Source organism: Chionomys nivalis, chromosome 14, assembly GCF_950005125.1.
Source record: "Chionomys nivalis chromosome 14, mChiNiv1.1, whole genome shotgun sequence".
NCBI lineage: Eukaryota > Metazoa > Chordata > Mammalia > Rodentia > Cricetidae > Chionomys > Chionomys nivalis.
This window is the reverse complement of record NC_080099.1, coordinates 21369170-21383117: the sequence shown is the minus strand read 5'-3', so window position 1 is coordinate 21383117 and position 13948 is coordinate 21369170. Positions and strand designations below refer to the sequence as shown.

The following is a 13948-nucleotide window of genomic DNA, read 5'->3' as shown; positions in this document are numbered from 1 at the left end:
TCAGAGGACAACTGAGACCACATAATTCTAGAAGAAGCTCCCTTCCAAAGCAAATAAGACTTGGCCATCTAGGGAGTTGAGATGGAGCCATGTGGAGAGAACTGATCTCTCCCTCCTGGCTAAGAAGGATCGCTATGGGAAGTATCACATCCCAGGCTATTCAGTGTCTTATCTTATTAATCTCCTTCATACACCAAAGGCGGCAAATCAAGTGGTGACCAGGTAAGAGGCAAGTTGACCTGTTGAGATGTGAGGGCTGGCTTGCACCTGGACCAGAGCCTCCACTAGAAACCCATGGTTAACACCCCACTCTATCAGTGCACCTGTACCTGATAGGTAGCTGCCTGCTGCCCTTTCCCGTTAGTCACAGGTTATGGACAGATCCGTGGATTCTTGTCTGTCCAAAATTTACCAAGCTGAATCAGCAGAATTCCTTCTGGGAAGAGGAAACAGGCATGGTGGCAGGGGCAATCACCTTGTGGTAGATAAACAGATGGTTATCCCCATCTCTGAGCTGGACAGGAGCTTTTGAAGTCCTTATGCTCCACATAAAGAGGGTGGGGGACAGTCACAGATGGCTGGAAGTCGCCTGGATTCACACCAGCCTCACTAGCATGGAGTTCATTCATTGACTCAGCTATGTTCTCTTGGCTTTTTTTTTTCCTAAAGAGAAATGGACCCAGGTAGTCAGGATGCCATTGACCCACCTTCCAGTGTGAAATTCCCCTCAGGTAGCTGGAAACTGGGTGGGACTGGCCAGCATTAGGCTGTAGCAAGACTCCATCAACACTGCCTGTGAACATCTGCTGTTATTTGGGGTCTCTGACACATTCCTCAGTTGTAGGGAGACACTTGGCACTTTCCTAGCCACTCAGAAATGGGTACATATTGACTGTAGAGTTTAATAACAATACCGGAACCATTTACAGGGCTACTTGTGTCTCTGGGGATAGCTGGCGCTGGTGCTTGTTTTAAGAATACTGAGGTTCTAGACAACAATGATGACCCTAAGAGAGACATACATGGATCTTATCTACATGGGAAGTAGAAAGAGACAAGATCTCCTGAGTAAACTGGGAGCGTGGGAACCATGGGAGAGAGTTAAAGGGGAAGGGAGAGGAAGAGAGGGGAGCAGAGAAAAATGTAGAGCTCAATAAAAATCAATAAAAAAAGAGTAACAACAATAACAACAAAAGAATACTGAGGTTCACAACCTCACGCCACCTGTCATTCCATCTGTTGACTTCTTTAGACTTTCAAAGGCAAAACTATTTCATTCTGTTTCTGAGCAACTGACTTTGCTTTTTATTTGCTTATTATAATATACTATTTTAATTTATTCTTTGAGAATTTGATGTGTCCACGCGATGTATTTCGACCACGTACTTCTGTCTCCCCACTTCCAGATGCCCTCTTTCACATCTCTCTCCTGACTGCGTGACCTCATTTTCTATAGCTCACTGAGTCCAACCAGTGCTGCCCTTATGTACATGAGTGAGGGCCACTGGTCGTAAGCATGAGCAACTTATCATACCACTAAAGAAAACAATCTCTTTTTTAAACTTTTATTTATTTATTTATTAAATATTTATTTATGTATTATGTATACAGCATTCTGCCTGCATCTTTCCCTACAGATCAGAAGAGGGCATCATATCTCATTATAGATGGTTGTGAGCCACCATGTGGTTGTTGGAAATTGAACTCAGGACCTCTGGAAGAGCAGCTAGTGCTCTTAACCTCTGAGCCATCTCTCCAGCCCTATTTATTTATTTTTACAACCAGACAACTACTTCCTCCTCCTTCCTCACCTCCCAGTCCTCCCCTATCACCTCCCCTCCCCCCATCCACTCCTCCTCCATTTCTGTGCAGAGATGTGCAGGCCTCTCGTAGATATCAACCAAACATGGCATATCAAGTTGAAGGCTGGACAAGGCAATCCAGTGTGAGGCAAAGGGTCCCAGGAGCTAGCACAAGTGCCAGAGACAGCCCCTGCTCCCACTGTTAGGGGTCCCACAAGAAGACCAAGCTACACAACTGTCACATATGTGCAGATGGCCTAGGTCAGACTCCCTGGTTGTTGGTTCAGTCTCTGTGAGCTCCTATAAACCAGGTTAGCTGGTTCTGTGGATTTCCTCATGGTGTCCTTGATCCCTGTGGCTCCCACAGTCCTCCCTTTCTTCTGCAGGATTCCCTGAACTCTACCTAACATTTGTCTTTGGGTCTCTGCATCTGCTCCCATCAGTTGATGGATGAAGTCTCTCTGATGACAATTGGGCTAGTCACCAATCTACAAGTGTAGCAGAATATCATTAGGGATCATTTAATTGTCTTTTTTTTTTCTTGGCGGCCATCAACTGCCAAACATCAATAGCGCCTCAGCTTGGGATGGGGCTTGGGAGTCCTTCTCCCAGCCGTGCTGCCGTGATGACTGGCTTAAGCTTATGTGGACACCTACAGCTTCTGTGAGCTCAGGAGGACAGTGGTCTTCTTGTGTCCAGAGACACTGTTTTGCCCCAGTCTTCCCCAAGTTCTGGCTCTTAGAATGTTTCTGCTCCCTCTTCTGCTATACATGTCCCACTTACGGCTGATCACTCCACAAATACCTGTTCTCCACACCTGGACCAGTCACACTGACCAGCTGACTTTGTGAGTGGAACTCATGAGTTGCCAACTTCCAGCTGCTGATACTCTGAACAAGTTCAGTCCAGCTATTTCATTACTTGGGCCTGCTTGACTTGGCGTACATTTACTGGAACATGGCCTCTGCTGGTCTGTATTCTGGCGAATTCAGAAAGCCATTGGAAGAGCATAGAAAGAAAGTATCGATCCGTTATTTCTTGGCAGTGCTGAACATTTTAAGCATTTGATATTTTTCTAAGTATATAAATCTAATATCTATCTCATCTGTCTGTATCTCACCAAATACAATCTGACAAACCAATGTGGACTTCTCCCACACAATGTAATCGCCCTACTAAAAACACAAATAGAGGCTTCTCTGAAGGGTAATCAATATCGGTATAAAAATTGAGGGCTTCAGGACTAATCCAGAGGAGGGCGAGTTGACAGAGGACCCCAGCCAATGTTTACAGAAGCTATTTGCTCAGATTTTATCAGGTGATAATTGGGCATCCCTATTTATTAAGAATCCTCCAGATGAAGGCTCCACCCCCAGGAGTTTGGGACAGGGCATTGTTTCCCACATCTCAGAAGAAGCTGTCTGGAGTGTAATAGCACAGCACTCCACAGGGTCTCTGGAGAGGACTAAGCATTGCCCTGCACGGAGGCCCCTCCCCTTGGAACAGGAGCTGTTCTCTGGAAGGGAGGGAGGAGCTTGGCCTCGGGACCATCACTCTCATTATCTAGGTGTCCTCTTATTTCCTTTTAAGATGACAATCATCCTGCCTGGTGATTGCTGGAGTAACCCAATGAGTGGAGACTGGCACTGTGAGCTCTCCTTATTTGGCTCAGGAATACAGGCCCTGAAGGGTTAAGCTCTCTGGGGTCCCAAGTGGGGTCCCAAGTGGGAGTCAAGACTTGAATCCAGGTACCTCTGGCCACAGAGCTTCCATGCAGCAGCTGCTCCGGAAAATCTTAGAAAGCAAGTAATTCAGACTGAGTCATGTGGACCACTGGGGACAGCATCACCTAGGAGCTAATGAAGAATGCAGACTCTCAACCCACCCCCAACCCTGGCGGCATCCACATCTGTTTGTAAAGTGCTCTTCAGGTGCCTCCTGCACGCCATAACGTTCAGAATCACTTTGATAGATGCCCTGAAATGTGACACAAGCGTCTAACATGCACTTATGACAGCCAGACAGGAACCCACATAATCCAACAAGCCGTGAGAACTTGGTGGCGTGTGCAGGGGTAGGACTGAGCAAGGGAGTGTGCATGGGGAAGCCATCCAAGGGTGGCGTGGCAGGCAGTCTCAGTAACTGCTGCCTGAAATCACATTGCCAGGGAGCCTCCCTTCATGAGAAAAACCCTAAAGCCTCCAAGAAAAATGTGCTTGTGTGGATATATTTACTTTTGAAAGATAATATGGTTCATTTTCTTTGTTTCTTCTTCATTTCTTCCTCCCTCTCCCCCCCCTCTCTCTCCCCCCCCCCTCTTTCTCTCCTCTTCCTCCTATTTTTTTCTTCTTAATAAGAGAAGGACAAACCAGGAAGAAATTATTTACCCAAACTGACGGGTCCCAGCAGTTTTCCCACTAAAGGTCCCTGTGCTCCTGCAGCCCTTAGAAAGTACACATCTTGTTTACTTCAGGAGTGAGTCCTCTTTGTTTCTGTATGGTACATAGCATCTGTGAGTTTGGTGAGAGAAGCTTTAGTTTCCGAGTATTTTCCCTATGGGTGTTGTCCTTGAGTTAAATCTTCTTCAAGTCCATTCCAGCTGCTATGGTAAAATATCATGAGCTGTATTATAACAACTGGGGTTCATTTTCTCAGGAGACTGGAAAGGAAAAAGAAATCAAGGGACTGTTCTCTGGTTCACAGATGATGGTATTGCTATGCACCCTCACATGTTTGGAAGGCATCACTAGCGCTCCTATAAGAGCACTAGTCACAAAGTCTCTGGCCTCATGAACTAGCTGCCTCCCCCAAGCCCTACCCTCCTAATGTTGCCTTTGACCAGAATCTCAAAATATGAATTTAGTAAGGGTATATAAGCATCTACATAACAACAGATCCCAAACTCTTCAAGAATGTTCCACAAGCAGGAATGCCTGGACTAAGGTCTAGGCACATTTGCCCATCAGTACTCTGAGATGTGCAGAAAGGTATCTGCTCACCACAGAGCAGCTGTGGTTCCTATCCTGAGAGTCAGGTACCCAGTGGAATTTAACTGTAGAGGAGGCTGCCCAACCTTATCTTTCCTGCCCTTCCCCACATAACACTGTTGAGGCTATGCAACACCCCCGGGAAGCTTGAGACTCTCTGAAGTCATGTTAACCCATGTTTTCGTGTCTCAACACGGCGGCTTGAATGAATTGCATTATTTAGCCCTTATAATCACTTTTCTGAAAGCTGTGTGTGCTGCTTAGTTTTATATCAACTGGATACAAGCTGGACTTGTCTGAAAGGAGACAACCTCAATTGAGAAAATGCCTCCATAAGAGTCCTCTGCAAGGCATCTTTTTTATTACTAATTAATGGGAGAGCTCAGCCCATTGTAGATGGTACCATCCCTGGGTGGGCAAGCCATGAGGAGCAAGCCAGTAAGCAGCACCCCTCCACGGCCTCTGCACCATCTCCTGCTTGACTTCCTGTCCTCGCGGCTTTTGATGACGAACTGTTATAGGGAACTCGGTGGAATAAAACCCTTTCCTTCCCAAGCTGCTTTTGGTCATGGCGTTTCATCACAGCGGTAGAACACTGCCTAGGACAAATTGGCATCAGGAGTGGGGTGTTGCTGTAACAGACCTTACCATGTTGATTTGGGGAGATGCCATCGTGGGAGGACTTTGGAACTTCAGGCTAGAAAAGTGATTGAGTGCTGAGAGTTTAGTGAGATACTCTTCAGAAACTTGGACAATCATGATGTTGAGAACAGTGCAGACAATGGAGGTCTGGTTCTGGAAGTTTCAGTAGGAAGAACTTAATTCCCTGAGTCAAGATGCCATTTTTCACCTCTGTGCCAAGTAGAACCTATATGCCTGCTCCAAAGAGTCAGTTAGGAATATCAGACACAATTGGTCCCGACCTGCTAAGAAGTTGCAGACTAAGGGAGAGGTGCTGATGGCTAAAATAATGTCCTGGTCACATAAGTCATTCACTTGTAGCTTCTCACGTCTCCTACATCAAAGCATATGGCAATAGACATATTTAGGACCCTAAAGGCTGTCATTGCATCTTTGGCTTGTTTCCTACCCCTCCACTCACACAAACACACACCTGTTTTCCTGTTCTGGCTTCACTTTAAAGTGGCCAAAATAGAGGTGGCTGAACTGACTTTCCCGTGACTTTTGTTTGGTTGGTTTTGCTATTTAAATGTCTAGATGGACAGGATTTGGGTCAGGATGCTTTCAACTGTCACCTGGTGTTTCATCCTGTTAACAACTTTTGGAGTTGTGTGAATTGAAGCCTTGCTTGTGTGTTGGGGGGACTTTTAACTTCAGAAGTGATTTCGGCTTAACAGAGAACAGCTATAGAGGGTGAACGTGCAAAGGGCACCCGCTTGCCAACTGACTCTCCCCCAAATGCAGGGCTGCCCCACCTTTTTCACCACAACTGGTTCTGGGGGCAGGGTGGGGGTATGGGGGAGGAAGAGAGAGGGAGGGAGAGAGAGGTGGAAGGGGTGATTGCTAACTGAGGCCTCCCGTCACCAAGATGAACTGGGTAGGTTTGCTATTGACAGCTGAGCAATCCACACAATAAAACCTAACAGTTTCCGTCCCCTATACGATGTTGTCAATGTTTTCAATGGATCACCTTCTGGTTGGGTTCTCACACTATCACTGACCCCGTTCCCTTTTCTTTTCTCTCCCTCAAGCGTGCAAACGCAAGGAGCAAGAACCCAACAAAGACAGAAACAACTCCCAGAAGAAATCCCGCCTGGTGTTCACGGACCTCCAACGCCGAACGCTCTTCGCCATCTTCAAAGAGAACAAGCGTCCTTCGAAGGAAATGCAGATCACCATCTCCCAGCAACTGGGGCTGGAGCTGACCACGGTCAGTAACTTCTTCATGAACGCCCGGCGCCGCAGCCTGGAGAAATGGCAAGATGACCTAAGCACGGGAGGCTCCTCCTCCACCTCCAGCACTTGTACCAAAGCATGATCCATGGACTCTCACCTGGGCACAAGTCACCTCCAAATGAGGACAACAGATACCAAAAAAACCCAAAATACCAAAAAAAAAAAGAAAAAAAATCACAGACGTCAGATTCTTAGCTGGGGCCCTTCACTGGTGACTTGAAAGCACAATTCTCTTGAAACGTCTCTTCTAGCTGTAATCATAGGCCAGGTGTTCATTGTGTTCGCTTTTGTTTTAAATGGCTACAGAGTTCAAGTGCGCGCTGAAAACGAATCTCTCTGAACCAGACAGTGTCCTCTGAGCATGCTAGGCATCCCAGAGATACAAATGGGGCCTTCTTGGAGCGAGTTCACTATAGCAGGGTGTCAGTCGAGCTCAGCATGGCTGTAAGCGTCAACATTCCCATTCGGGCCCGTCAATCTCTTGCGTCTGTTGCCCATGGGTAATAGTGGGAATTTGGCCTGAGTAAAGACACAGCGTAGGATTCCAAGACACTACGTGATGAGAAGAATTCAACAACAAGAAAGACCTCATTTGCTTCCCAAGTGCTTAGCGTCTTTATATCACAATATACTAAAATTCTCAGCCATAACATTACAAAAAATCAGAATGGTAATTACTGAGCACAAGTTTTAAATATGAAAATCAATAAAAATCCAAGGACCTGTTTTTTCCAACTCAGGCATTTTTTCACTGTATAGTTTAGAAAGTTTTAGGTTCGTTTCAGTTTACAATGTTCCTTTTCCTTACCTCCTGGAAATCTCATGTGGTCTTTTGGATCCGTCGGGGAAAAAAAAAAAAAGTCAGTTCACTTGAGCTCAAAGTATCAAGCACAACGAAGAAAAAACAGAAATAAGGAAGGTTCTGGTTTCAATGCATCCAGTTTGACAAGGTGGTTTAGATCTGCCTTGCTGTTGTGAAGTCATTAGGGAATCATTGGAAATATGGCTTCAAGCACACTTTGCAGTTTGTTACAAATTCTATTTGTCCATAAGGCAGATGCACACTCAGGAGGCCAAGTTAACTGTTACAGTACAGGAGCAAATGCATCGTTTAAAAAGATGTAGATTTTTTTTTAGATCATTACCATGTCCTTGATTTACTAGTCACCCGGTTCCTCCTCTGTGCATTACGACTACCATGCGATTCATTCTCATTCTTGCTGATTTATGTTGTCCTCTATCCCATCCCATGAGTTGGGATGCTTCTGTTGTTTTCTAGAAAGAAACAGTTCAATAAGCCACATCTTGTCGTCTCTTCCTAACTCTCTTCCATTGTCGATTCATCCTTGTAAAACAGCTGACTGAATCTGGAAAGAACACAGCACACCAAAGAAGCAGAATACTGCAAACCAAAGACATTTATTATCTGCCATTTTCTAGCCTACAAATACTGTGATTACTTTTAGAGATCAGAACACCTCTGTAACTCCAAGTGGTATTCGGCTCTTGTCTTGGGCTCACCCTCTGGCTGAGCAAACCAGCTATGTCAATGACATTCGCCAAGCATCCAGGCGGTGGCTTCACAACGCCAGCTCTGGTTGTCACTTTCTCATAGCGAGTGGAAGAGGGCCCACAGAACTCTGGGAGATTACAAAGGTCACTATGTGCATATTTACCAGTGAATGGCCCCAGGTGGGCACCATGAGGTGTTCCAAGCAAGCCAAACGCTGCAATGATTCTTTACAGACACTTAAGACTGACTTTTGTATGAATTACTTAATTGAAACCAAAGAATCTTTTTCTGCACCTACTTCTGCAACAAACAGAACTGTCCCATTAAACTGAGTAAATGATCCCATCAATCACCGGAAATCACCACTAACAAGAAAAGCACGCTAAAATAAAAACAAAAACGAAAAACACCGAAGACACACTGTGTTCAAACAGACCTCTTGGGACTTTTTTTTTTTTTTTTTTTTTTTGGAAGCAGATTTGAAAGGGTTGAGATAAGAATCAGAACACAGAAGAGCCTCAGTGGCCGCTGCTTCATTTGACAACTCACTCGGTAATCTTAAGCTGAAGATTGTCTTTAATTTGTGCCTATGCAGTTTTTTCAAAAGAACATGGAACAGAGCAACAGAAACCTCAACAGCTACAATACCAAAGACGAGGATTCTCACACCTTTTGTCTCAGTTCGTTACCTTCTTTTGCCTGGCTAAAATACTAATCGCGTCATTAATCTGTACAGAGGTAATTGATTTTGTTTCTTTAAGCAACGAAAGGAAAGGGTCATTCTTTGATTTCATTGCTTCCCTTTAGTTTTGTCTTATAGCTTTTTACTCAGCATGGAATCCCCCCACAAGGTTCCATGGACCCCAAATTTGAGATGTTGGGACACTGAATGCCGTTCCCCTCTCTCTTCAACAGAGTCTGGGATATACTATTTTCGCTTGAATGTTTGTTGCTTAACCCTTAGACTTGGTTGCTTCTATGTTCAGTGTCTCATCATTAGGGGAAGGAGGGGAGCAAGGGTCAGGGGTAGGAGTCTTGGTGATATGTCCTCTCCAGAGCCACAGAACCAAAGAATTTATAGAGAAATTTACAACCTCATCTTCATGTGACTGCCACATATTAACAGGGCTTCATTTGGGGGTGGGGAAACATGTAAAAAGAATTGCCAGTTTCTACTTTTCTATTAGCTTTTTAAAAAAGTCATCTGTAAAGTTGCATTTCTAAAGAAAGATATAAATATATATATATATTAAATGTATGAGTACATATATAGACCAACCTGCATTGGTGACAACCCAAAGTTTTCCTGTCAACATGCCATCTTTTCTCATACGTTCCATTTTCTGAGTATTGGGTTCACAACTGTTCTCATGTCTCATACCATTCCAGAGTTAATTTGCCACTATGGTTGTCTGGCAGTATTCATATTTCTATGTCAATTTATGGGAAAAGTTGAAAGTCACATTTAAGTATGACTACATGTAACCTGCTGATGAATGGATTCATGATATAAATGAGTTTTATTTGCATCTAGTCATCTCTGTTCTATGCCTCAACCATGCTAAGCAAGGTTTCTCCACCAGGTTAGCTCAGAGCTACTGTGGCTGGCAGTTCCGGGAATGCTTAGTGGTCCATTCCCACCCACTGTGGAGTAGAACTCCCAGAAATCCACCTTCCAGTAGATGCCTCATCCATCAGGGTAGTCCAGATTCTTCATAGTGAGCGGAGCCACCAGGGACTTCTCATGGGGAAGTCCAGCGCCTATTGCAATAGGTTGATCAGGTGTCCTCAGGGTAGTAATTACCAATTTGTATTGAGAAGCTTGACTGCAACCATAGCTCCCACTGGGGTGGAACAGGGTCATGGGGAGGGTCATGGCGGGACATAGCTCAACCCTGGAGAAAAGACATATGGCAGAGTGTGAGGAGAGTCCCAGATTCCCATCCCTGGGGAGCCACCTCCTTCCGTGTCCAGTGTGGCCTATCCTGTGTATGGGCATCATTTCTAGAACTCCGTGTGATTTTTATAGTCTGTCCTGCCCGAAGAATGTTTCTTTCACCCTTCCCTTGTTTCCCTTTATCTCCTGCTTATATTCCATGGGCCCTTGGTCATATGACCAAGAGAAATGCATATTTCTTCCAGAGGTTGCTCCCATTTCAGCTTGTTCAGGTGAATTTTAGCTTGGGCAAACACTAAATGGGCCCCTGTGATGTGTGGCCACTGGGAACGGGGGTGCTGATGGAATGTAGGCTGAGGAACCAAGCACCTTGTTTTGGTTGGTGACTGACACACTAAGTAACAGCATTTGGGTCTCTACATCCTTGGAAGATGGTGACGTGAAGAAAAAAAAGTAAGAAAAATGTCTCACGTATCTCAGATAATATCAAAGAGAATTTTTGCTTTAAGAAATTTAAATTTTAAGCTGGGCGATGGTGGCGCACGCCTTTAATCCCAGCACTCGGGAGGCAGAGGCAGGCGGATCTCTGTGAGTTCGAGGCCAGCCTGGTCTACAAGAGCTAGTTCCAGGACAGGAACCAAAAAGCTACCGAGAAACCCTGTCTCGAAAATCCAAAAAGAAAAAAAGAAAAAAAAAAAAAGAAAGAAAAACAAAGAAATTTAAATTTTAAGCCCTACAAAGTATAATTTTGCTAGCTGGCTAGCTGGAAGAAAATAAGAAGTGCTATAGTGAAAGGTTATAGAATTTAACCCAGTGTTTTTTCTAAAAGCTTTTACGTTTTTATTTTAAATTAATAGTTTCAGATAAAATAACCATTGGATAAAGTATAGAGTCAAAATCCTCAATCAAGGAAAGTTCCAGACTGCCTCAGCCATCAGCAACAGCTGGACACTATGCAGTAATAGTTCACAACCCAATTTCACATTCTTGGGGTGACAGAAACCCAAATGCTCGACGCTTCTGGGTGAAACAAGTCTTTCTTTGTGTAACTAAACTTGTGTTTTCTTTTGTTTTCAGTGTGATTTTAGTGATGGAGATTCAATTCCTTCATTACCAGAATTCTTTTAAAGGAGAGTCAATATATTTCTTTTTTTTAAAAGAACAATAACAACAATAAAAATTCGATTCCATTATTTTAAGAAATTCCCCGCAATGTTATAGAACATTTAGTTTGTGCCACAGACTAGTCTGAGCCCAGAAGGAAGACTGTGTGCACAGCTCTGGTTTTTCTAAAGGCTCTTGGCAGCTTTGGCTTTGGAAAACCAGTCTCATTGTCACTTCAAGCTAAAGCAAACCAAAAACTAGGAAGTTAAGCCTACTAGACACACACACACATACACACACACACACACACACACACACACACTTTCCTAAGGTAAGCAGTTAGTTTCAAAGCCAAATATTAATGATTCAGTTTTAAATAATCAAACAATGTCTATGTTGGGCATCCATGACTTAGTGCCAATAAATTAAAATTGAATAGATTATTAAACAAGTAGTCACTATTTGGTAGGTACAGAGGGGAAGTATTCCCATTATTAAAAAAAAAAGTCTAGGGATGTGTCTGTTAGCTAGATACTATTATGAAAAATATCACGGAAATACACTTTTGGAGGAAATGGGTCCTCAGGAGCTTGTCTAATTGGAATTTTTCAAAACCTACAAGTAGACTAAATTCCAAAGTTGTTAAAGAATAATCATCTATTGAAAAATGGAGAAAGTAGATCAAAGTTGTGGTTAATGTTGACCACAAGGCCCAGATACTGCTTTGTCAATATCTCTTCTAGCTTCCTGCCCAGTCACAGCTGACTTTACTGTCCTGTTGATGCTGATTCAGACTTGCTGGTCTAACCAAGTGAGTGGGAAGCAGAAGAAGGGCTGGAGCCTTTCTGATGATTACCTGCAAGGTTTGATAGCTTGACAGTGCTGTGCAGTTGGCCAACCGGAGAGTCCAGCTGTAAAATCAGCCAAAATGAATCCCCACTTAAGAAGAGCAGTATTTGTGGTGGTTGCTTGAACTATAGGTGCCCGAATACCTATTTTCTATCTACACTTGTTTCTTTGCAAGGTAGGGGGGTAAGGGTGGGAGGTTGATTGGTTTGTTTTAGAAAGTCCCAAGTACTTGTGAAACAAAAAAATAATTCTTAAAATAACGTAGGATCTCATATACGTAGAGGCAGAACTTTTCATCAAGGCCATGTGTTATGCTCATCAACCTCAGTTACCCAGGTGGCTACCAGTTGCAGGGAAGGTGGAGCCTCAGCTTTACCTCTGTGTGCTTTGAGTTAGGTTGATTGACATTAACCAGTTCATAGTTTTGAGTAGAGAAAAATGTACGTAAGGAAAAGAAAATCACCATAGGTTTGGTCATTCTATGGGAATCTTCCATTTAGCTCAGTTTTTAGTAACAGGCATTTTATATGGCACAGATCTTGGTAGATAAGTTTGCTTGATGCTTATACAGTCTGTGGGCTTGGATGTATACAGGTCTAGATACATATTTCAACATAGATCCTCATAGTTGACTTTATATCCACATACATTGCCTAGAGGTGTCTAGACTGTGTACATGCAAGTGTGTACAGACATGTTTAATATATATATATATATTGTAATCTGTTACAATAAATAAATTTCAAATCATCCTGCAACATGTATGTGATACTTTGACAATGTACCTTGTCTTTATTATTTTCTTGTAAAGCTGAAAACCAAAGTGCAGAAATGTAAGCAAAAGTATCCCACATCGTCATTCATCTTTATACTTGAAATTACTTTCATTTGGGTCCAGCCAAGACCAACAACTTATTGATGGAACATTGGATATTATTTAATTGTCTGTGTTAGATGTTTGATGACTTTGGTCAAATAGCTTTATTCTGAATCTCATAACTAAAGCTAAATCCAAAGACCTGAAAAAGAACAAAAAAGGGGGTGGGTGGGGCTGGGGGATGCAGGGGAAAAGTGCACATCAATGGGAAAAAAGTGGGCTCTGTTTTCCAGGGTGGAAACAAGGGTGGGGTGGGTCTTGTGGAGGTTACATTAGCTAGCGGGGGAGGGGTGGCTTTTTCCCCTCATGTCTGTCACATCAAAGTGGTCTTTAATGTGATAAAGCTTTAAATGTTATACTTTGCTGCTTTGTGTTAACTTAGAATATAGAAAGAAATGACCCTTTTTTGTCCATCAAAAGAAAAACAAAAACATGAAGACAACCCATCCCCACCCCTCAAATATATTTTAATGTGTCTCTTTCAATTGTGACCCGAGAAGCTGTTAGTTAATATAATTAAGTTATTTAAATTAGTTTCCTGTATGCTTAGCACATAGCATTTTGGGTAATTATTTAATTCTCTTTCCTTAGTTTGATTTGACTCCTTGTTCTTATTTATGAAAATGCAGAGCAAGCAATGCTGCATCTGAGATGCAGAACCCTAGCCGCCGTTCTCCTCCACTGGACCCTGCTTCTTAAAACGGTGAGCTTCTGTTACAGACAGGGAAGAAGCCTAGGTTACAGTGAAACTGAAAAATAATCGGGGGGGGGGCATTTCCCCTCTCGGATTAACTTCTAGAATGGTTTAATGGTTTTTAAATTATTTAATTTAAGTTCACAGTGCCACCAGGTACCAGGCGAACTTCACCTCTTAATTACTGGGGCCCTCAGAGCCTTTCTATTGTAACTTATTTATTTAACTTATTCGGCATCTGCGACAGGTGCGCTGTACAGTTTGTGTTTGTTATTTAAAACAACAGAGAACACTGCAGTTTGCTGTCA

The 13948-nt window shown here is 43.3% G+C and overlaps 1 protein-coding gene across 1 annotated transcript in view; it reads left to right on the top strand.

The window, feature by feature from the left end:
• Onecut2 (one cut homeobox 2) overlaps positions 1-8649 on the top strand; it is a 48681-nt gene extending 40032 nt beyond the window's left edge. The window contains exon 2 of the mRNA XM_057789015.1: positions 6502-8649. Coding sequence (XP_057644998.1) covers positions 6502-6788 — 287 coding nt within the window. The 3' untranslated portion in view covers positions 6789-8649. The remainder of the gene's footprint in view (positions 1-6501) is intronic.
• The last annotated feature ends 5299 nt before the right edge of the window (positions 8650-13948 follow it).